Source organism: Bemisia tabaci, chromosome 5 (assembly GCF_918797505.1).
Source record: "Bemisia tabaci chromosome 5, PGI_BMITA_v3".
In the NCBI taxonomy this organism is placed as follows: Eukaryota; Metazoa; Arthropoda; class Insecta; order Hemiptera; family Aleyrodidae; genus Bemisia; species Bemisia tabaci.
Genome location: NC_092797.1, coordinates 10,273,986 through 10,297,501, shown reverse-complemented (window position 1 = coordinate 10,297,501; position 23,516 = coordinate 10,273,986). Strand labels below are relative to the sequence as shown.

At 38.9% G+C, this 23,516-nt stretch overlaps 1 protein-coding gene across 3 annotated transcripts; it reads left to right on the top strand.

Annotated features, from left to right (window-relative positions):
* The first annotated feature begins 1,331 nt into the window (after nucleotides 1-1,331).
* On the top strand, nucleotides 1,332-10,511 carry resilin. Of its 3 annotated transcripts, XM_072300265.1 has the most exons (5): nucleotides 1,332-1,606; nucleotides 6,313-7,968; nucleotides 9,087-9,501; nucleotides 9,532-9,697; nucleotides 10,047-10,511. In XM_072300265.1, the coding sequence occupies exons 1-5, from the start codon at nucleotides 1,601-1,603 to the stop codon at nucleotides 10,390-10,392; spliced, it is 2,589 nt and encodes an 862-aa protein (XP_072156366.1). In that variant the 5' UTR covers nucleotides 1,332-1,600; the 3' UTR covers nucleotides 10,393-10,511. The 3 variants fall into 3 exon arrangements, with proteins under 3 accessions (XP_072156366.1, XP_018903315.2, XP_018903316.2); XM_019047770.2 differs by having other exon boundaries at nucleotides 1,333-1,606; nucleotides 9,087-9,697; XM_019047771.2 differs by having other exon boundaries at nucleotides 1,348-1,606; nucleotides 9,105-9,697.
* The last annotated feature ends 13,005 nt before the right edge of the window (nucleotides 10,512-23,516 follow it).

The window sequence follows — 23,516 nt, the reverse complement described above, 5'->3', positions numbered from 1 at the left end:
ATTTGACCGCTTTACGGTCCCACCCCTTCGAAGAGCTTCACGCCACAGCAAGCCTCCCGCACGTCAAAACAAAATCATCCGGGAAAATTTCCGCAATCTTGCGGCATATTCTTCAAAATCTTCCGGAAAAACTCTCGATTTGTAAATCTTTCGGAAACATTCTCGTTTGTAAATCTTCCGAAAAAATTCCCGATTCGCAAATCTTCCGGAAAAATTCTCGATTTGCAAATCTTCCGATAGAATATCCCAGAAGGGAGAAATCTCCCTATTCCGAATAATTATTCGGAATAGGGAGATTTCTATCCGGGATTTTTTTATCCGGTAAACGGGAGGCCTGCGCCACAGGCATTACGCGTTTACTCTTATGTAATTTTATATTATAAGAGTGTGATAATTCTGGATACTTTAAGTTCATCAGTTGCCGCGCCTTGGAGCCGTAAGAGCTCTATGGCCTGTTCGAACCTAAGCTCCTAAATTACGGACATATCCACACTCTTCCTTTATACAGGTACTCTATCCAAGGGGTTCCCATTCATCAAGCTCGAAACATAGGCAAATCCAGACACTTCAAACAAGGGGGATGTAAGGGGGTCCGAGAGGCTCTTTTCAGAGAATTTTCAAAATTTTAAAACATCTAATATACAGTTTGAGTCAATTTCGTTATGAGCAATTACCAAATCTAAGCGTCCATTGCTTTTCTTTCCTCCATTCCTTTTTTTAAAAGGTGTTTCCTTTATCTTCCTCCAATTAATGGGGCGAACGGTGGGGGGGGGGGGGACGTACGCCTCCTACGCTCCCCCTCACTGAAAAAAAATTATCGGCGTTTTTACCAAGGTCCGTTGGTACCTTTATCATCTCACTTTTTTTACCAATTATTGGTAATTTTACCAAGATAGACTGGTAAGCTTACCTAAAAACCGGTATTTTTACTGTTTTTTTTTGTTTTTTTTCAGGTAAGAATACCACTTTTATTGGTAATCAATTCCCGGTAACTTTGCCATTTAATCTCGGTACTTCTACCACAATCGATAAAAAAATATTGGCGTTTTTACCGGGGTCCAGTAAAATTACCGAGAAAGTCAATCATTTTACCGAGATTTCTTGGTAAAATTACCAATTCCATAAATTGTAATTTTACCAAGAAAAAATTGGGATCAAATAGAACCCTGAATTCTTGGTAATTTTACCCTTTTCTTAGTAAGTACACCGAGATTTTTTTTTCAGTGCTCCCGGATCTGGGTATGGCTAGAATTTTTTTTTTTATTAAAAAAATTCAAAATTTCGCTCGGCAACTCCGCGGGCGGGCGGCGGACTGTGGATGGCGCGAAAAGGCGTCCTTGAAAATTGAAGATGAAAGAGTGAGCGCACCGGGTTCGTGCGGTGTAGTGAACTCCGGCGTGGAAGGGGTGGCCCGGAGGATGCTCCAGTCGGGCCGCCTCTGTGTGAGTGCGTGAGAGGCTGTGCTGGTGTGTATGCAATCTTAATCTTGTATAAAAGCATCTTCTCCCCCATCTTTCGACTCATTCGCAGTGTTACAATTGTGTTTGTTTTGTGTGACGACTTGCGCCGTCCCGACAGTCGCTCAAATCTAGTCCGTAGTATGAAGGTAGGCGGCACCCTGGATTACACTTTCGTTTTTCGGGGATGGGATCGTGAAATTTGTGAAAAATTAAAAAAAAAAGCTCTCGCAAATTAGTGCATGTATCAAGCTAGCAATGCATACTTTTTCGCATGATGCAAACATTCTTTCAATTTTCGGGGATAAGTTGGTGAATTTGTGAAAAATTTAAAAAAAAAAAAGTTCTCGCCAATGAATGCATGTATCAAGCTAAAAATGTATAAATTTTTCGCATAATGCAAAAATTCATTCGTTTTTCGGGGATAGGTTGGTGAAATTTGTGAAAAATTTGAAAAAAAGAGTTCTCTCAACTTAATGCATGTTTCAAGCTTCAAAATGCATAAATTTCCAATTTCGCGATTTCTTTCGTAGATCTACGAATCGTACTTCTACTCAGTAGAAAATATAGTGCTTTTGAGTTGTTCATGGTGAAACTTGTGGAAATTTCTGACACTAAGCTTTCATGTGGAGTTTACGTACCTTCCATTTTCTTCTAAAACCGTAAAATTGTATTTTTTTGTTTTGGTATAATTTTGAGCGCATTGGAGTAAAATTGGACGATTATTTTCAGAATTTTTATCAGTTCAATTTACTTGCTGAAGTTTTGAAAGGCCATTGGCGAAATTTGTGGATATGTTTTGAACTAGATGCAAGTGAAAAGTTACGTTAATAAATTATCTCGTGAGAGCAAGCATTGTTTTTTTAACTAAATTTGTGCGCATGTATATGAGCACAACCTTTTGCCTCCGAAATTATGTTTTCTTAGCGGTACCTCTTTTGAACTTATAAGATAGGAAGATCTTTTCAAAAATTTCATCAGCCCAACTTTAAACTCGCACATTCCTCTCGGAATGATGTTTACCACGGTGATTTGTTTTTTTCTGCTTTCCGTTTTTTCCTCCCTTTCTAATCAAATTGAAGTAAGCATGGTTGTATGAGCCCCTTTTTGATCAATTATATGCACTTACTATTTAGTTTTACTCCCGAGAAATGTCTCATATCAAATGAATAAATCAACATGATGAGATAGTTAGCACCACGGTGCACTTTTTCGAGCAAATTTTCAAGTAAAGTATAGGAAAACAAACATGAAACATATTGAAATTAATTCATGGGTATTAAGGTAAAGAGTTTCTTTACGCGGCAATTGACCTTTTCCACCCAGCAAGGAACCAAAGCCATCTTGAGTCAGATCGGCCAAAAAATGAATCACACTTTGCTTTTTAACTATAGAATAAATCTTTTTAGTAAGCTAAATTATTTAAAGTACAGTGCATCCAAAAAAGAAAAATTTAACGAGTCAAACTCTGATTTTATTACTAAATGTATCAGGTCGTTTCTTCTTATTTTCTAGGAGGACGATCGATTATAATTCAATGTCATATCTTTTTCCTCTTGCAAACGTGGAGTTCAAATCCACTGATTCTAAAGTAAACTGACATATTTCACCATACACGATTAGGTATTTTAGACTTACTTAAGATGCTCAACAAATTTTCGTAAAATTTTGAGTATAAAATATCTTGTGGTGCTTTAAATATGACCCTTTGCCATATATCAGGTAGCCTTTCCTAATGAAAGGCGCCACATTAAAGCATTAAAATGAAAAGAAATCAATATCAGTACACTTTTTCAACCATATTTTCGTTAATTTCAATCGTAGTGACACTTGATTTCTAAATGACCATTTAATTTTGTTGCAACTCTCAAAATATAAATTCTGTTTAAAAAAATCAAGGCAATGCACCGAAAAAAATAATATGCTGTTTTAGCATCTAGGATGTCAAAAATGTGTCTGGTGATCCCAAGATGCTGCTTTTACTGCCCCCGCAGTTAATTTTACATCCTGTGAATGCAAATTCAACTGAGGGGGCAGTAAAGGCAGCATCTTGGGATCACCACACACATTTTTGACATCCTAGATGCTAAAACAGCATATCATTTTTTTCGGTGTGTTTAACCGTATAAAATTTCTAATAATGTTTGAACTACAAAAATTGGAAGGTCGTATTCGATCACATACCCCTCTACTTTTCTTTAAAATTGAATACATAATCCTTGTAAAAACTGCTTGAAACTTACATTTCTGTTAAAGAAGCTTAAGCCTCATTATCGTGTCAGTGAATGAGAAAAAGACTTTGACGCACGGTTAAGAAAGCAGACAAATTATGCAATGACTTCAACAGATTCACATGACTTTTTGCCATCCATAATTCCTGTTGAAAAAGCTTTAGTCTCATTATCGTGCCAGTAAATGAGTACAAAGACTTCAACGCACGGTTAAGAAAGTAGAAATAACTATAAATCGACTTCAGCAGATTCAGATGACTTTTTTACCATCCATAATACAGCACTTTTAATGATCTGTTCCTCACTAAACTGTTCATTAAATTAATTAAGTAAATTAATTGTTATATAGACTCTTTGCAATCGTGAAAAAAATCGTAAATTTTGACAATTATCTATCATAGCTTATAGGCATTTCTTTTAAAGTCCCGTCCTTTTCAGTTGATCACACACGGATACCATTTGCCCAAACTTGATAATTCTGACTAAAAAAGTTTTTTTTACAGCAATGCTGTTGTCACATCAATCTGAGTCATCATTGATGGTTCGACTTAGATAAATATCGCTATAGTCTTCTTGTACAATTTCCATGTCATGCCGTATGAAACACTTTATCCATGAATATGCAAATTTATGGCTCGATTTTCACTGGGAAATCATAATCAAATTAAATTTTAAACGTGACGTTAGTATTCAAAACTGCGATCAAGACTTATACTTCTTCTAATTCTGCAAAACGATGTATTCGAAGGAAACAAGAAATGGTCTTGTATGTTGATTTGTTTAAGGTCATAATAACACAGAGAGGACGATTTGATGAGGGGATCGAAATATTTCACATGGATAGTGTTGTTTTGATTGTACTTGATATGACTGATTCTCTGGCAAAATGGTTCCAAAATAACAATAAAAGGCATTATTTAGAAATTTCCAGTATTTTTGACTCTCTCTTGAATTAAAAAGGGCACTATAAGATGCAGAAATTGCAGGAAAACCATTTCTAGTTTATAAGATTATTTGAGTTAAAAATATTCTGAGTGCTCAAAAACTTTATCATTTAATCAGTTGCTGAATAAATTTTAATTTTTTAGTAAATTTACACAATATCTAACGATAATTACTTTAATTTTTTAGTGTCAGGCCAACTTTTTCATCATGTTTTATTTCATAATTTTAAATGTATGCAAGTAAACGACGAAATCGTAAAACCGCCTAAAGAAAAAAGCCTCAATTTAAATAAGCTGTCGACCTCTTAATTATTTTTCAACAACTCTTTTCTTTTAATTTGTTGGTCTCATCTTTTCCATCTGATTTTGAGCTTTTTTTTGAACAACCTTGACTTGATCGCACAACCTTTCCGCTCAGTAACGCAATGATATTATTAATCACTAGTTTCAAAAGTAATCTTACTTGAATAAATTGACAGAGAAAAACATTCATGCATATTGCTTCCAAAACTTCATAATTCAACTTCATAAACTTCATAGTTTTGCCTTGGCCACAGTTTCCTGTAAGTTGTAATTTTACTCGCAAACCAATTGATGCATAGCTGCTCACCTACTCGTACTTCCTACTGTGTAATGAGATCGTACGCTGTCCGCTCTAATCAGTGCAGCGTAGTGGCAACTTTGCTCGTATGACATTCCGGGATCAAAATTCAATCACGTTAAATTACTAATAACTACGGAATCGATTGACTAAAATCTTTGACCTTGACTTTAACGGAAAAACATCTGCATGATTAAATGTCACTTGCGCGCAGGCAATGTTTTATGCATATCATTCCCTATGAAATCAGCTCTCTGAATGGAACGTTACCTCAATACCGTCAATATTTTTCTGCCAAATCACGCCTTAATTGTTTCTTATCAATAATTGAAATCTAACAGTTAAGTAGTCATGAGAATTTGACATTTTACAGTTGAATCTAAAACATTGTGCTAAAATCATCGAGCCGTCGAAAAATATAACTGCATTGAGTCTGCCAAACTATTTTTTGGTTGTGGGCCTACTAATCCAAGGACTACTAATTAAGATAGGCATATTTCCATTTCATTTTTGGTTTATTCTAATCTATGGAAAACTTGAATGAATGAATGAGATCTTTTATTTTATCTACTTTAATAAAATTAATTACGCATCTACCACGTCGAAGCCGTATTAAGCTGTACGAAAAAAACATTTAGGGAGGAGTTTTACCGCGTTTGGTGGGTTGAAAGACGGTCACGGCATCCAAGAATAATGTTAAACATTTTATCCTTATTTTACACCCCACCAAAAGACCTCTCCAGAGCCAAAGTTCCGTATCGAAGAAAAGAAAGAAAAAGAATGAAAAAAAAAGTATAGACTTACATTTAAGGATTAAAAATATTCCCGGTAGACTGTAGAGGTATGGTATATTTTGCTCAATACCTTCAATTTTATTGATAAGCTTTTCTTTCTTATCTTGTTTCCTTATGTTATTATCAGGTACAGCTCAAATTTTTCAAAAGATAAAATCATACTTTGGAATATACAATAAACGATTTATCATTCAATTTTTTTTACACTGATGAAAAAAGGATATACTATTACCATTTACTGGATATACTTGTAAACTAAAATTCCTACTTTCTCGCTTGTTTCAGATAAAGTTGGTTTTGGTCCTAGCGACCATAGCCATCTCAAGGGCCGAGCCGCCCGTAAACAACCAATACCTCCCACCCTCCGCTCAAAACGGGTACGGCAGTACCGGGTCCGGATCTTCTTATGGATCTCCCAGCGGTTTTGGTGGAGGCAGCAGCGGCCAGAAACCCTCCTCGTCGTACGGCGCCCCAGGACTAGGGTCCAACGGCGGAGGTAGCGGCGGCTACGGCGCCCCATCCACCGGCTTCGGGAGCCCGTCGAGCACTTACGGAGCGCCCTCAGCCGGTTTCGGATCGACCCCGTCATCCAGTTACGGAGCTCCTACACCCTCCGCAAGTTACGGTGCACCTAGTGCGGGATCCCCATCGGGCAGTTACGGAGCACCCGGAGCTGGGTCGCCATCGTCGAGCTACGGTGCTCCTGGATTCGGATCCGGCTCAAGTGGAACCAATGGCTACAGCTCAGCAGGAGCTGCAGGTGGTTCCAGTCCATCTCCAAGCTATGGTGCACCCTCTGGTTCGTCACCCTCTACCTCATTCGGATCTCCTTCCTCTAGTTACGGAGCCCCCAGTGGCTTCGGATCAAGCCGACCATCCAGCAGTTACGGACCCCCAAGCCAAGGTGGTTCCAATAGCGCAGGCAGACCGTCTCCCTCTTACGGAACACCGACGAGTGGTTTCGGTGCAGGTTCAACCCCGTCCTCTGGCTACGGCGCCCCAAGTGCTGGTGGACCATCCTCAACCTATGGTGCCCCGGGTGCTGGTGGACCTTCCTCCTCCTATGGCACACCGACCACCGCAACTTTCGGATCTCCATCCTCAGGTTTCGGCTCCCCGTCTCCTTCCTACGGCGCACCTACCTCTCCTTCGAACTTCGGTTCCCCGTCTGGCTCTTACGGTGCACCCTCATCGTCCTTCGGTGGACCATCCTCTTCTTACGGCAGCCCTACTGCTTCCTCAAGTTTCGGATCTCCTTCTTCTTCCTACGGAGCACCTAGCTACGCCAGTAACGGTCAGTCCAATGGAGGTCGCCCATCGTCCTCTTACGGCCCACCCTCTGGTAATGGCAGACCTCGACCATCGTCATCTTACGGTCCCCCGAGCAGAAACGGACAAGGAGGTGGAAGTTACGGTGGCTCTCGGAGGCCTTCCGGTAGTGGCGGGCAATCACCCTCCTCTTCTTACGGAGCCCCGAGTGGTGGAGTTGGGCGACCGTCTTCGTCCTATGGAGCTCCTAGCAGTGGAGCTTCTGGCAGTGGCGGTTACGGTGGAAGTAGACCCGGAGGTGCAGGAGGCTATGGAGTCAGTAGCACTGGTGCTGGCGGTTACGGAGGAGTCAGTCCTATCGGAACCGGAGCCGGTGGTAGCTATGGAGGAAGTAGCAGTGGAGCTGGAAGCAGCTATAGTGGAGGCGGTGCCGGAGCATCAAGTGGATATGGTGGAAATGGTGGTGCAGCTGGTGGATCGTATGGAGGTGGCGCTGGATCTCAGGGTGGTTATGGAGGCAGCAGTGGTGGAGCTGGAGGCGGCTATGGTGGAAACGGTGCCGGAGCTGGAGGTGGCTACGGCGGAGCTGGTGGAGCAGGTGCTGGAGGCAGTTATGGCGGTGCTGGTGGAGCTGGTGGCGCAGGAGGCTATGGTGGTGATGAAGAGCAATCGGTAAGCTTTAAAAATAGTAGAAATTATCCCATAAATTATCCTGTGGATGAAATCGAAGCAGTCTTTGCGGAATTTTGGGGCCAAGTAATCTTCCTGGAGATGAATATTTTGATAAAGAAATATATAAATCGTACATGAAAACGACTTTCTAATTGGACGTATTTCTATCAAATGGAACTATATTCATTAATACATGAGCTCTGAGACCCATTAGAATATATGCATAACAGGGCTCACGCCATTGTGCACATAGTTCCGTTTGGCAGAATTACGTCCAATTTTCTTTTGAAGAAGAAAATTAGTAAGAAACTAGCGGAAATTCTAGAGCTCACGACCAAGGCAGAATTTTTTATGTTCACCATTGATATGTCAGACAAATGTTTTCATTTCATCCAGCATAGAATTAATTGCAGGCGTGTCCGAAGTTTGAGTCCAATCAGCGTCTTATGATGGCATCCTCACTTTAAGATATTGTATTAAATCAATTTTATCGAGTGGAGAAAAAGTGCGTAAAAAATGTCATTAAGATTGATAGTTTAAAAATTTCATTATTATCTTTTCATGAATTCCCTTTAAAATCTCAGAAAATTTCAGCACATCTATTTTGAGAATGCACGAATTGGACTCAACTCAACAGATCAGGAACTATACAGAATTAAAGCACATGACATAAAAAAGTTGAGTTCATACCATTTTACTCTCGATATATTTATAATGGGTAGTCATTGTGTGTAAATTTAGCTTTGGAGTATGCACTCCTAATGAAAGACGTTGAGGAATGCAGGTCATTTTTGCCTCGATATTCGAGCTTAGAGTTTCTTTTTACTACAACTCTTTTTGTAAATTTTCGATTTTAAACGCGTTTTCCTCAAAATTGCGAGACAAGTCACTTGACTCCACCATCTGTAACACCCTTTAATTCTGTGAGACGCTTATTGGACTAGCTGAACCTCGTCATGCGATTCGGAACTTTAATTTCTAGATCAGTTTTGAAACAACGTATGCACCATTACTTTTTCCATGCACATAAGTGGTTTTACGGATGAGACAGAAGTTGCAGTTCCTAATTGTAAAATGCAGTCCATATGTGAGTTCATAGTCTGAAATACCAAGCGTAGTCTCGTTTCTACTTCCAGACGGAGCCGGCCAAGTACGAGTTCAGTTACGAGGTGAACGACCCGGCCAGCGGTCAAGAGTTCGGCCACTCAGAATCTCGCGATGGAGACTTCACCCAAGGTTCCTACAACGTCCTCCTACCCGACGGAAGGAAGCAGATTGTTGACTACGAAGCGGACAAGGACGGATACCGACCCAAAGTCCGTTACGAGGACACGGGAGCTGCTGGTGGTGCTGGCGGTTTCGGCGGACAGGGTGGCGGTGCTGGCGGACAAGGAGGGCAGGGCGGTTACGGAGGTAGCCAAGGTGGTCAGGGTGGTTATGGAGGTAGCCAAGGAGGCCAAGGCGGCTATGGTGGTAGCCAAGGAAGCCAAGGAGGTTACGGAGGTAGCCAGGGAGGCCAGGGCGGCTATGGAGGTAGCCAAGGAGGCCAAGGCGGTTACGGAGGTAGCCAAGGAGGCCAAGGAGGCTACGGAGGCGGTCAGGGTGGATTCGGGGGTAGTCAAGGAGGTTACCCCTCAGGTGGATCAGGCGGATCTCTGTCCGGCGGTCAAGGAGGATACTCTTCTGGCAGTCAAGGCGGCTACCCCGGAAGTCAAGCAGGACAAGGAGGGTATGTTAAACTTCGTTACTGTTCTTAGATTTCTTTAGTGCTACAGCTGAAGACTCATAGACCAATTTCCGTACAATATTTTCATAATATTAAGTTAATTTTTTTTGCCTATCGATATTATCAATTCTGCTTTTCCTTTAAATATTCTATTTTCTACGGGAGGTACTAGTCTTTGAAAAGATACATTTTCATTTTTCGATCCTGTCGCCTCAATCCTTAATAAATGAAATCGTAAGTGAATTTAACCCGAATAAAAACGAACCAAAAAATTTCATTAGAGGTTTTTTTTGTGTTCTACTTCCCACATTAACGCAACACGTATTCACACGACTCGTGTATTTTTTCACAGATCTGGATACAGCTCAGGCGGGGGCTACGGTGGTGCAGGTGGAAGCCAGGGTGGTTACGGTGGCTCCAGTGGAGGCGCGGGAGGCTACGGTGGTTCCAGCGGAAGTCAGGGTGGCTACGGCGGTTCCAGTGGGAGTCAGGGTGGCTACGGCGGTTCCAGCGGAGGTCAGGGTGGCTACCCCGCCCCAGGCCGGAATAACTTCTCGCCCAACGGCCAGGACGCGTTCACCTCGAGTGGAGGGTACTCCAGCTCCAGGCCGGGTTCCAGACCTGGCGGATCTCAGGGAGGGTACTCCGCGGGAGGGCCCACCTCTGGCACTCTGACCAGTGAAGGTTACCAGTACTAGTTTCAATTATTTCGCTTGTTGTAAATTGTGATCGCTCCGTTCGGCTCGAATAAGCTTGTGGAAATGTACTGGGCTGAGAGCCACGAAAGTTTGCTCACAGCTCATCATGTTTTCAAGGATCCAAGCTGTAACTGCCAGTTATTTTCGTTTTTTATATATTTATTTATTCATCGGTATGGTTTTGGCACCGAAACCATTAAACGCTAGATGGTTACCATAAGCTCACCAGGGTGAGCTGGAATTTGAGGGGCACTGTTACCCTTTACTGCCATACTACGAAAAAGAGCAGTGTGTGCAGAAAGTTAAGCTTTTAACCCGTTGGAAAAGTACGAGAGAAATTTTCACATCTATTTTCATACTACCTAATACAACCTAAAAACTTTTACACATACTGCTTGTATCTCAATCATATCCACGCTCTTTTTCGTAGCATGGTAGTACAAACCTGTGCCATTTAAGTTGGTTGTTTCTAAAAAAATCGAGACAAAAAATGATGAATGGATCACTAAAAATCAGAGTTAGTAACCTTGTTCGATGTTGAATTCAAATGAATTATTCTGATTTTTATGGCACTACATTTTTACCATCTTAAACATCAAATTTATATGCGTGATGTTTTTTTAATTACAACCAACTGACCTCAAAATCATTAGGTGTATGAGTCAAAAAGTTTCTTTAGACTCGTTTTTGATGTGATGTTTTACTGTATATAGTCTAGGAAAACAAAATTAATTATTAGTTACCAAACAGTTACCATTTTGAAATAAACAATCTGTCTCTATTACTTGAAAGCACGGCTGTGTGTACTTCCTTTGAGTAAGCAACAGCCGCACTAATTAAAAAACATATTTTATTTAAACAGTGAGTAGTCGCTGAGACTCAAATAATTAATATTTTTGAATCTATTATCGTTTCTCCGCATTTTATACTTCGTTGACCGTTTTATCGAAGATTCATTGAAAGATAATGTCAAGTGACGAAATTACTAGACAAAACTGTAAATAGTAACAGAAAATAAATGTTGTTTAATTAAATGTGTTAAAATTACTGAATACACTTGAATTTTCATCAATGTCAATTGTACTTAAATAGGAAATAGATAGAATAATAAACAAATTTGTCCGTCGTTTGCAAGCGCAAAAAATTGTTCTTTGATTTTTCATCCTCGTGTATGTTCTATGATTGAAACAAGAAATTCAATTTTCATCAATGAATATGCTTAAACTAAAGTCTCTCCCATTCTTCAACATTCGCATGAAAGTGAATTGATCATAACTTTTGTTTATTTCTCTTCATACGATTAATGGTTATCACTAGTATGACGTGAGCCTTAGTTGTACAAATCTCATTATATCATACACATTCATTGCTACTATGAATGAAACGGTTTGTATTGATCTCTATATTTTCATCATAAACTTACCGTTTATACACTTTTGTTCCTATACACTGGAGAATGTACAGTTTTACTCGGGATACTTATCAAAAAATGAATTATGCTTCGTTGATACTGACATTTCTATTCAAATATGAAGTAAAAATTATTGAAACTACGACTCGCAACTGCCTCACAGAGCCTGATAGTCAATATTAACATGACTTAATCTACATCAGCTATGGAAATTCTATTGATATGTACGGTCCATCGAAAAATTTACCTTATTCCACCAACCTCTGCTATTAGTTATTGATATCAGTACATAGATAGACGATCTACAAAAGTTTGAGCCAGATACAAAAAGCGCCCAAACCATTTGTTCCTCCAATTGGATCGCTCTATTTCCCCTCAGTCTTCCAAATGCTACACCAAACCATCCGTAAAATCGTTTAAATTATTTAAGTAGATAATTGTACGTTTACTAAAAATTTACTCAAAAGTTCTCTGACTTATTTTAACTTTATGCTCTGTTGTGATACAAAAATTAGGTGAGCTGTTCCCAACTTAGTATTAGGCATTGGAGAGACTTTCGCAAAAATCCAAAAGTCTTTTGTTTCAACGTAATTGAAATATAAATAACCTAACTGAAAATTTGACTACCTTGAAAGATGTTTTCTTTTCCAGTACATGCACATAAATCCATTTTTTTGTGCAGTTCCACCTAATTTCAAATTGTATTTTAAAAGAAACTTACGCTTGCTGCAGACTAAGTTATTTTCTTGCACGGAAAATGTTCCCAAAAATTAATTGAGTCAGAGAGGGAACCTGCCGGACCTAAAGACTCAATAAGAAGCTGCACGTAAAGAAAAAGAATCAGTAAACCAGAAATTAGCAAATTAGTTGGGCGGTGCATGATGGTGCACCCACACGCGACGTCTGAGAAGCACCGTTGCAATGATTGCCAAATTGCAGCTTTTCTCTCCTGATTTTAAAATCTCTTCGAGAGAAATTAAAAACTTTCGTATCCGCTGTTGCGCCTAAATAATGCAGCAATGTGCAAGTCGTTTTACTTATACATATTAAGGTGATTCGACGGTTGCCATTTTTCGTATCAGAGCCATCAATTCGTTCCATAATTTCAGCTACTTGTTATTTCGTTCGAATTTTGAGATCGTACTTTTGTTGTCGTGAGACTAAATAATTCATGTACTAAATTTGACAAAGAAATTCATCGTAAATTCGAAAAAAATGAAAAGTAACTGAAGTTATGGAACGAATTGATGCGATATCTCGCATGTCGCTCTGACTGAAAAAATGGCAACCATTGAATCACATTAAGTTACGCCACGGTGAGATTAACGCAATGATTTAAGTCTGTTGAACACTTCATCTGATTAGTGAAAATTGAAGGGCTCGGAGGACAAGGCGCATAAATGCAGTTTTGCTATTTTGAGAAATTCGTGTTTTCAGTTTTGAAGTTACATGGATCCTTATGGCGGTTGGAAAGTTCAAAGTGACTTAATGATGCTTAAAAAGTGGACTTAAGGAGCAAATTTTTCAAAGAACATGCAGGAAGACTAGTTCTACTTGAATTCATTTATTTTTCAATTTTTTCGGAAACCGCACGTATACCCCTTGTCCTTCAAACCCTTAATTAGACATGATGGAGTTTTGGTAACCCAAAATTTTGCATAAATTGACGCATGGAGGACGGCGCAGAAGGTATACGCCCCTCCCCTATCTAAAAAAGGATGATGAAAGAGGGAAGGAAGAAAGAGGGAACAAGAAGTAGAATTTGTTTGTTTTTGACAAGGTGCCTTTAACATTGGAGGCCCGAACAAATTTAACCCGAAAATTTACAGGAAAGAGAAAAAACTGGAAAATTTTGAAAGATGGCAGTATAAAATAAGAATATAAAATTTAGAGGATCGGGAGAGATAATAAAAAGAGGACAACAGAAATGGAATGGATACTTGATCGGGGGAAAAGTCCATAGCTGGATCTCCAGTGTGTGGCGGAGGGTGAGAGGAGGGACATTTTGAGAAAGAAAGAAAGAAGGAAGAAAGTAAGGAAAAAAAAAGTGGGAGCTTATAGTTGATAATTATTCATGACAAAATTGACTCAAACTGCATATTAGATGCTTTTAAACTTCGAAAATGTTCTGGAGAGTGCCCCCCCCCCCCCCCCTTCTCTAGAACTCTCTCGTTCGAAGTGTGTGGATCCGCCTGTGAACTTTTGGAGTCTGAGCAAACATTGAGGCCATCAAACTTTAAGTTCAGAATGAAATAAATTATTAACGTGTGTGACATAATGAATATTTTTGACTCATTTCTTCATAAATTAATGGGATATCCTTTTAATGATTGATACAAACTGGTACAACATCAGAAATATCATTTTCATAGCACCGTCTCATTTTTGCGCTGAAACGTATCGAAGTAGTTCTTTGGAACTTCAATTGTAGTAATTATTCACCTTTTCGGGCCTAGCACCATTCTACAATCATGTTGTATACCGTAATTAGGCCGTAATGTCAGATTTTTTACTATAACTTTCAAACTCTCTTGCAATTTAAACGAAATATTGAAATCTTAGCTGCATTTTAATGTGCAGCATTTAAGTTAAAAACATCCTAATTTAATAGTAAGGATAATTAATCATTCATAAATAAGGACAATAGTGATTACTGAGCTGATTTAGTAGCTGAGTATATTTTAGCTGAGATGCGATTACGGAGCTGACTAAACATGAGCTACATTTTGTATATAAATACCACAATTATTGACTTATCTGAAACCATTGGCCTACGAAGTGGAACCAATGCAAAATGCTATGATGTTCCCAAAATAAGCCAGAAATACTGGCCCCTTAAAGCGACATGTAGTTCATGTGATCCTCAGGTAACCCAGTAACCGCAGTATACTGTTCCAGGAAGGTTATGACATGCCAGGAATTCGGAACTGAATTTTCTGGGGAACTAATCGCTGCTTACAGTCGAAAATGCGTTTTTCCGATTATGTAGCGTACCTGTATAATCTTATATTATTCTTAAAAAATTTTCCAACACTTTTCTCAACATTTTATGTAAATTTCCCGTACTTTTTCAAAAATATTCACAAAATTTTATTTTATCTTTTTTCAAAAAAAGAGTACATCGGATACGCAAAAAATCGTCAAATGTTGAAAAGAATCTAATTAATTTTGGTTGAAATTTAAAAACTAGGGATATTTAAATTTTTAAAAATTCAAAACAATCTCTCCAAAACTTCTTTTATAGACCATCTTTTACAGTTATTCACATTGGAGTCGTGTTTCTGAAATTGTTCATCCGATGTTCTAAGAACGATAGGTTCATCTATTCCGATAAAACAAAAAACAAAAAAAACATGCACTTTCATAGTTGACTGCTTTGCTATATAATTTGGAGTTTTAGATATTGTATCCTCCAGGGCTGATAGATGGAAGTTTTATAAAATCAATGGTTTGACCAACGAAGTGGCAACGAGTAAAGTCAAATGAGAAGCAATCCCATTTTTTGCTCCAAATCGTGAGGAGTTCACCGAGCGAACGGGTCAAAAGGTTCATTCACTCTAATATCCAGCCAGGAGCTGGCTGCTCAGCTTCAACTAGGAACAAACGAAACAAATAAAATCATGAACTGATCTCTTCATCCCACTGCCGTTTTGCACGAGATGCATCCGTGCTTTTAAAGCTCAGTCGTGAATATATTAAGAAAACACCGTATACAGCTCCCAATCTTTTAGATTGCGTTTGTTTCCGATTTTTGAACTGGTTTCTTTTAAGAATTTTTGGATTACTCTCCTGAAAGTCATTGCTCATAGATTTTTTAGGTACAACTTTATAACTAATGTACTATGGTTTGAGTCAGTTTGGCGACCTTGGAATGGACACTGAAAAAAAATGTGCTTGGCTCAAGCATGATGATTCTTGAATTTGCTGCCAAGAATTTTGTTTATCTTGGTTTAAGCTGAATTTTTTTTGATACAAAAAAAAAAAAATTCGCAAGTTAAGCAAAAAAGTAGTTTATTACTAAGCACCAAAATTCTTGATTTAAGGAAGAATACATCTTGGCCGAAAATTTTAGATTCCTTTTTTTTTCAGTATCCTTCGTGTGGGAGGCTACGAAATGATTGCGATGTCATGCAGAAAGCCACAGAGTTACTTCAAATTTTGAGAGGAAATGCGAGAGAAACTACCCGCGAGTTAATTGGATAGTCAGGACTAAACAATGAGATAAATAACGGCACAAAGAAATCATCACTACGCTAATTACAACTGTACGTGACTGTAAAGAGACCGCTTATGACTCAACCTTTTGTGCTGAAATGAAAGGTTTGAAAACCTAAGGAATCACCTCCATATTTTTGTGAGGCGAGAACATAGCTTGCTTTCACAGTCTCACCCCACGCTAAACGCTAGAACCATGCATTATTACTTTCGTCGGGCAATTCTTTTTGCTCAGACATGGGCAAAATGACTGATTTAACTTTTTGAGTGCGACAAATATACGAATGTCTCATAGTGCACAAGCAGACATGTTTTGCAAGTGTGGCGGTCGTATTGGTACATATTATTTTAATGATAAACGTTGAAGTTCAGCACGTAAAAAATGTTGATGTTAATGGAGCTTGTGTTACCAATAAAATGAACAGAGAATAGAACAAAATACTATGATAACTATTTTTCACAATAAATTAATGGGTCTTTTAACTGCTTACGAGAGAAAGAAAACTGAATTGACTTTGGTGTCATGAAATTGCTCAATATTCACGTTGAGAACTTTTGAATTGTCAAAAGTCTACTCCTTAAAACGTGTGCTTTTTTGTGCATTTTCAAATTTATCGCGTTTATGGGTGCATTTTTCCAGTTACTTGGCATTTAGGTTTACCCAGGAAGAGACGTAAAAAAAAACTTAACTCGTAAATAAACTAACTATTTATCAGTTTGTATCTCTCGGATGAGTTTAACTGTTTTCAAGCGTCCATTCATTCTTTTCTCGTTGTATCGCAAAAGCAAAAGGTTCGAGACAAATTAAATCAAACGTATAAGAGATGTGACATATGGAGAAATTTGTGGGGTTTTTTTAAATTCTTTTGTTTAGCTAAAATAATTATTCTTTATCGGAATATTACATCACCCAATGACGGGTCCTTCTATAGATGTTTTGTTAAAGGCGAGCGCGTCAAAAGCGCCTTCAATTTTTGTTTATGCAACACGGACATCTCCTGAGCACGAATAGTTGTATTCCACAATTTTCATCAGCGACACGGTTTGTCCTTTCATAAAGTACTTAACGAACACACAAGTATCTCTTCCTTTTTAACATATGAGAGGTTGTATAAGCTTAACTTCTAATCTGTCATGTACAGGTCACTGAATTGTCGGCTGAAAATGCAACATTACGCGACTTTTATCTAGCCAAAAATTAACATGAATCGGGCGCAAAATATTATTTTGTACATGAAAAAGAGGTCCATCTCTTCACAATTTTGAATTAGACGATGTAATATCCAAGACATTTTTTAGTGTCCTGAACAATGAATTGCAAGCGGTTTAGTTCAATTTTTAGTCGAGCCTACTATCAGACGGTTTGAGACCGTTGGTCTCTCTTACGTACCTGCAACACATTAATTTAAAATCTCATGACTGCAAGTTAATACTTGAAGCTTCAAGAGATGATCAATCTCCTTAAAACGACCATTTTTTCCTCGGAAAATTCAGATATGACAACGTCGATTCTCCACGCCCTGTCTCCCTTTCAACAAGTTGGATTTAACACTACATAAGCCTCTTTGTCATCCATCATCGAATCAATTTTCATTCTTTTGAAGGCGAGTGTTGCCAATTTTCATCTACGAGTAATGAGAAGCGCTTTTGTCGAATGAAAAAATGTGAGGATTCGTACAAACCGACAAGTCAGGAACGTAGATGCGACATTGAAGCTCGCGTGAATCAGACCAGAACTTACGTTTTGAGTGTCATACGCGTAAAATAAAGAACCGGCATCTTAGTAAATTTTATTTGTGAGTGTGACAAGCAATACACATTTGAAATGATTGTGGTTCTTATTTAACGCCTGCAATAGGTGAAATAGTCATTTAACCGTAAGATACGAGTTTTCAGTTGAAACAATGAGTGGTTATTTTGAGTATGTTTTTCAAAAGCCACGTTTCATCGTTTAATTTCAGGTCCCCGTTTTAAAATAACGTAAGCAATTTACGTAGATATTTTCTTACTGATAGTGGAGTACTTAAAATATTTCATTCTTTTTGAGCAACTTTCACGTTTGTATTAGATTATTAAAATGGCTTTCTGGAGGTAAAAAAAGAAAAAAAATGAGGCATGAAAAATTGATAAGATTTTTGACCGGAAAGGGAGGAAATCGGTTGATGACTCTACTATGTATTGGACACCTCTACACCCTCATTTATTTGTATAGCAGACTGTACGATCACGTTTTGAATCGCATGCCGATGACGTTTTCCTATGTCTATCTAAAATACGTAGGGACCAGTGTCAATATTTTTACGAACATCGCATATTTTCGAGGGCATGACAAGGTACGTAAAATTTAATGATAAGTTACAGATTGTCTGGCTGCACGACACTTGCGCACACTTTTCGTACCGATAACGGTTGCGCACAAAATTCCGAATTTTCATTTGCGCACAGTTTTACCGATAACGTTTGCGCACACTGCACTATGTGGCAACGCTGCACCTACGCAACGCGAATCACCCGGACACCGGGCCCGGGTTTGTTATTGTCGGCGAGGTGCATTATCGTGTTGTGATAAGGAAGGTCCACGACAAAAGGAGGAAGAGGTGTGTCTGGAAAGGAGTAACTCAGTAACCTGCGGACCGTTGCTGTCAACACAGTGCCGAATTTTAAATTGTTTTAATGTGCAACTTTTTAACGTGTTTTAGCTCGAGTTTTAAACAGTTTTAATGATAATAATCGTTTTTAATAATCGTGAGTTGTTTGACAGCATATTTTAAACCGTTTTTATTCCTTTATTCGCAAGTGTGTGTGAGTGTATTTCAGTTAAAATTTAATAAAATGAGTTCTGATACGGGCTTTCAGATAATGAGAAGCAATAAAGGCAAACCAATGATACTAGTCGAAGGCTATAAATTCCGACAATTTCGCGTTAAAAAAAAAAATATACATTGGCGGTGTTCGAAAAAAGAGTGCCGGGCTACGATCAAAACAGATGTACCGATGACTACTTTGCTTGAAACGACCAACAAGGAACACAGACCGCAACATGCTCCACCAAGTGATAAAGAAATCGAGCTGCAGCTTATAAGAACCAGTCTGAAGAGAAAAGCAACCGAAAATCTAAATGAACCACCATTGAAATTGATACGCCATGAGGTTGAGAATTCAAAAAAGGTAACATTTTCTGACCTACCGTCCCTTTCACAGTCCAGTTATCGCGCTAGAAAAAAATTGAAAAAAATTGAACCTCACACACACTCTCAAACTCACTCACTTCTGTTTCATCACTCGTTTACTCGCCCCCTCTGTTCGGTTTTAAACAATGCGTGCGTATAAATATGCTCCGTATAATGCAGCGTTGCCACATAGTGCAGTGTGCGCAAACGTTATCGGTAAAACTGTGCGCAAATGAAAATTCGGAATTTTGTGCGCAAACGTTATCGGTACGAAAAGTGTGCGCAAACGTCGTGCACCGGATTGTCTACATTTTGCAATACGAAACTACTTACTTATTCTAGTTCAGTCTAGAAACAGCATATCGACAGTAAAAGACTCTCAAACTACGTATATCGTTTAAGGTATTTAAAAATCTTCACTCCAATTTTTTCGGAACTGAAAAATCAACATCATTCCTTAAAGTTTGTTTCAGAATTTATCTCATGCAGAGAAAACAAATCAAGGAAGCTTTTAGGAATGGATGTTGATTAGTTTGTCATTAAAAAATATGCAATAAAAATACTCATGCAGGTAGGTGACTTTAGGGATGAGGCAAAAATTGTGGTTTTAATTTGCAACAATGCATAACGATCCTTGACAAACTGTCAAATTTGATGGTACATGCATCATCTCTGTAGCAGAGGTTTAGGTCCACTAGGAGAGGGGTATGGCGCTTTATCGTATTTTACACTTAAAACCGCGTCCATTCATTGAAAAAGTAACATGCTTTTTCTGTCTTTGATATTTTTATGGTCTGTTTTTTATTTATTAAGGTCATAAAAAAGTTAATATCATAGTCACGTACCACACCAAATGAACATATAAAATCAAAAGGAGCTATGTCCATTCAGGCATGAGCCCTGAGATGCATAAGGATAAATGGATGTCAGGGCTCATGTCACATTAATGGTAAATCCTTTTGATTTAAATGCATCCAAATCTTTATCTTCATCTCCCGAATACTTCACGCATTGCATCAAACACAGTGCGGTCATTGCGGTCAGCGTGACACGGATAGCGCTTACAAGAATGCATAAATACTTCACGCATTTCAACAAACACAGTGCGATCAGCGTGAAACGCATAGCGCCTACAAGACTGCGTGAATACTTCACGCATTGCGCCAAACACGGTGCGGTCTGCGCAGCGCGGCGGCGGAAGTTAAAATCATTAATCCACATTAATGTTTGTTCTTTCATAATTTTTTCGTTCATCTCCTATGAATGGAGGGCCTCGTCCACACAGAGATAGGTTTACGAAACTTAACTTTCGCGCAAAGTTCCGTGAACTTTTGCAAATAGTGTTGCCAGGGCTTTCCCAAAAAATGTATTCAACCCGAGTAAACGCGTTTTATGCACTCTTCCCCCGCTGGCACGTTCATTAGATGGTTTTTATTGATGTTTCAAAACGAATGAGAAGGGGGCGGCAAAATACAGGCAGCCCATGGGCGGGAAGTAGTTAAATCCGGCCCTGTACCGATTTACCATTTTACACGAAAAATTTGGAAGATTTTAAATTAGAACAGAATGCTGTCCAAAGTTTTCCGAGAGTCCGCTGTTTACGGATAGATCATTGATGAAAGTGCAGAAATGCGTATCTCGGTTAGCGGTGTTGCGGACCTCTTGTCATGCTTTATTTTCTATGCGGACAACTACGGAACGACATTCTTTGCAAATTTCAGTGAATTTTCTTATCATAATACAGAATATTCTATGAAAATTTCAAGCCATGATATTGGCTCGGTCTCCTTTTGAAAAATAAAATAGGAGCGGATATTTCGAAACGCCGGAACCGAGTTACACATTTTACCTGTTTTGCCGTCGAGACCCAAGTAGCAAAATAGAATTGTTTTCTAGAGTACAAATATTAAGAACATTTCCAGAAAAAACAAAGAAAATGAGAGTCCTCCAGAAAATAGAAAGAAAAAACATTGCGAGTCAAAAGTCTGACCAAAGAAAATGGATCTATTTCATAGGTCTACTCTCTGTCAACTTCCCATTTGGGAAAAAGATAGAAAATTTATTGAAAGTTGAATTATTTTCTAGCCAATTTCTTAATGTTTTCTTTTAAGCAAATGCAAGGAAAAAATGTATTTTCTTTCTATTTTCTAGATCTAATTTGTATCTATTTTCTTTCGAGATTATTGTTCTGTCTAGAAAGTAGACATTTTCTTGATGAGCGCCACCAAGAAAGTAGATGACAATGCCACTTGGGATGTGATAAAATCATTACTTTCATCGGTTTAAAAGGTAGTGCAGCACTTGGCCCAAATCTCTCGGCAGGACTCACAGTACACACTCCTAGAACCAGGACTACACCCAGAGGACTTGAAACTGAACATAATTTACAAAGCACCCACGCTGATTCCAGTTTGCGTATCATCGGTGCTCTATTTGGTGGTGACAATCTTGGAGGACAGCGCGCAGTTCATCCCCGAGCTGAAGCTGAAATACTTCCTGCGGACCGGTGTCTTCGCGTGCAACATATTCATCCTCATGCAGATCGTCAACTGCTTCTGCATTCTCTACAACCGACTCGATGTCCTCAACGGCCAAGCCCGCCGTTTCCTCACAGAGTCGGAATATGCGAGGGGTCCTAAAGATATTTTCATGATCTCAGGTAACACACTGAGAAATAGCTTATGGCTTATAAACCAATGGGTCAGTTGCGCTGGACACAAAATCGTGTTTTGATGCTTTATCTTGCAGATCAACTTAAAATAATAAGATCTGCCTAAACAGCAAATTTCTACGTTGAACATTCACCGAGATATCGCGCCTTGAAAAACTCGATTTATGACGTCATGTACCGCAGTTGTACATACCAGTGGCGTGGCGTGCTTTGCGATATATCGATTGTTATGCCATTGACACCTATGGAAAATGATCGATGAACAGGGTGTTCGCTACGAACACCTTAATAATCGATTCTTTACCATACGTTTAAATTGCAAAACAATCGATACTTCGCAATTCACGCCACGCCACTGGTACATACTAAGTTATGCACTACTGCGCGACGCCGCACTGTGCGGCCCTCTGTGGACAAAAATTAAAAATTCACAACTCGACATCTGAATATTTTTTTTTTTTTTTTTTTTTTTTTGGAGTTTGTCATCTTAAAGATATTTCTGACTCACAAAGATGCTTCATTTCCAAATTTTTTGCTCAAAACTACTTCAAAGTTAGCTAGAAATTGAGCCGGAAATGGATCGAGAATCATTGGTCCATAAAAATTACACGGAAAAAAGGCGTCAACTTCAAATTAAGATTTCTCGCTCGAAACGCAAAATGCCCCGGTCGGTTGTCATTTTCATAATCCTTAGATATAACCAACTTTAATTCTACGAAAAAGATCTTGCGACTTTTTGCAACTATCAGAGATATTTGAAGTTAAAGTTTGGGTGTTTCACGTTGTTTTTACATTGTGAACATAATATGGCTAATTCGAGGTTGCCAACCTCAAATCAACTTTTCTCGAAAACTATACGAAAAAACCCTAAGATATAACATTTTCTTATATTCCTCGAGTGTTTTGCTTTGATAGTGCCAATGGGTTTTCCTACGTCGGTGCTACAATCTTCATTATTTAAAGCTCAGTGTCTTTTACCGATTTTTGTCCGCTTCGTCCGTAAGGATGCCGCTCTGTGCGGCGCGTCGGGCGAGGGTAACCAGCGCTACACGGGCATTGACGCCTACAAACCTAACAGGAATACCTCACGCATTACGCAAGGCGTGAAGTATCCCTGTTAGGTGTGTAGGCGCCAGTGCGCGTGCCGCTCCACTCTGTGTTCGGCTCTAATATTTGAACTCGCGGAGTCACCGTTTTTCAGCTCATGATTTTGGGTGTTTAACGTTGCTTTTACATTGTTAACATAGGGCTCATTCGAGGTTGCTAGTTGCAAATGAACTTTTCTCGGAAAATACGCAAAAAATTCTGAGTTATACCTAACATTTCCTTATTCCTCGAGTTTTTTACTTTGATGGTGCCAAAGGGTTTTCCTATGTCGGTGCTACAATCTTCATCATTTAAAGTTAAGTGTCTTTTACCGATTTTTATCCGCTTCTTCCATCGCGATGCGGATGATGTCATAAACCCGACTTTTCATAGGACGATATCTCGCTTAACATTTAACGTAGACAGTTGCTGTTTGGACAGGTCTTCTTATTTTTAGCTAATCTCAAGAATCAAGCATCAAAATACGATTCTGTGACCAGCGCAACTGGCCAATTTGCGGTTTATATGAAACCCGACTAATACAGTAGCCGCTCGATAATTCGAAGTTATT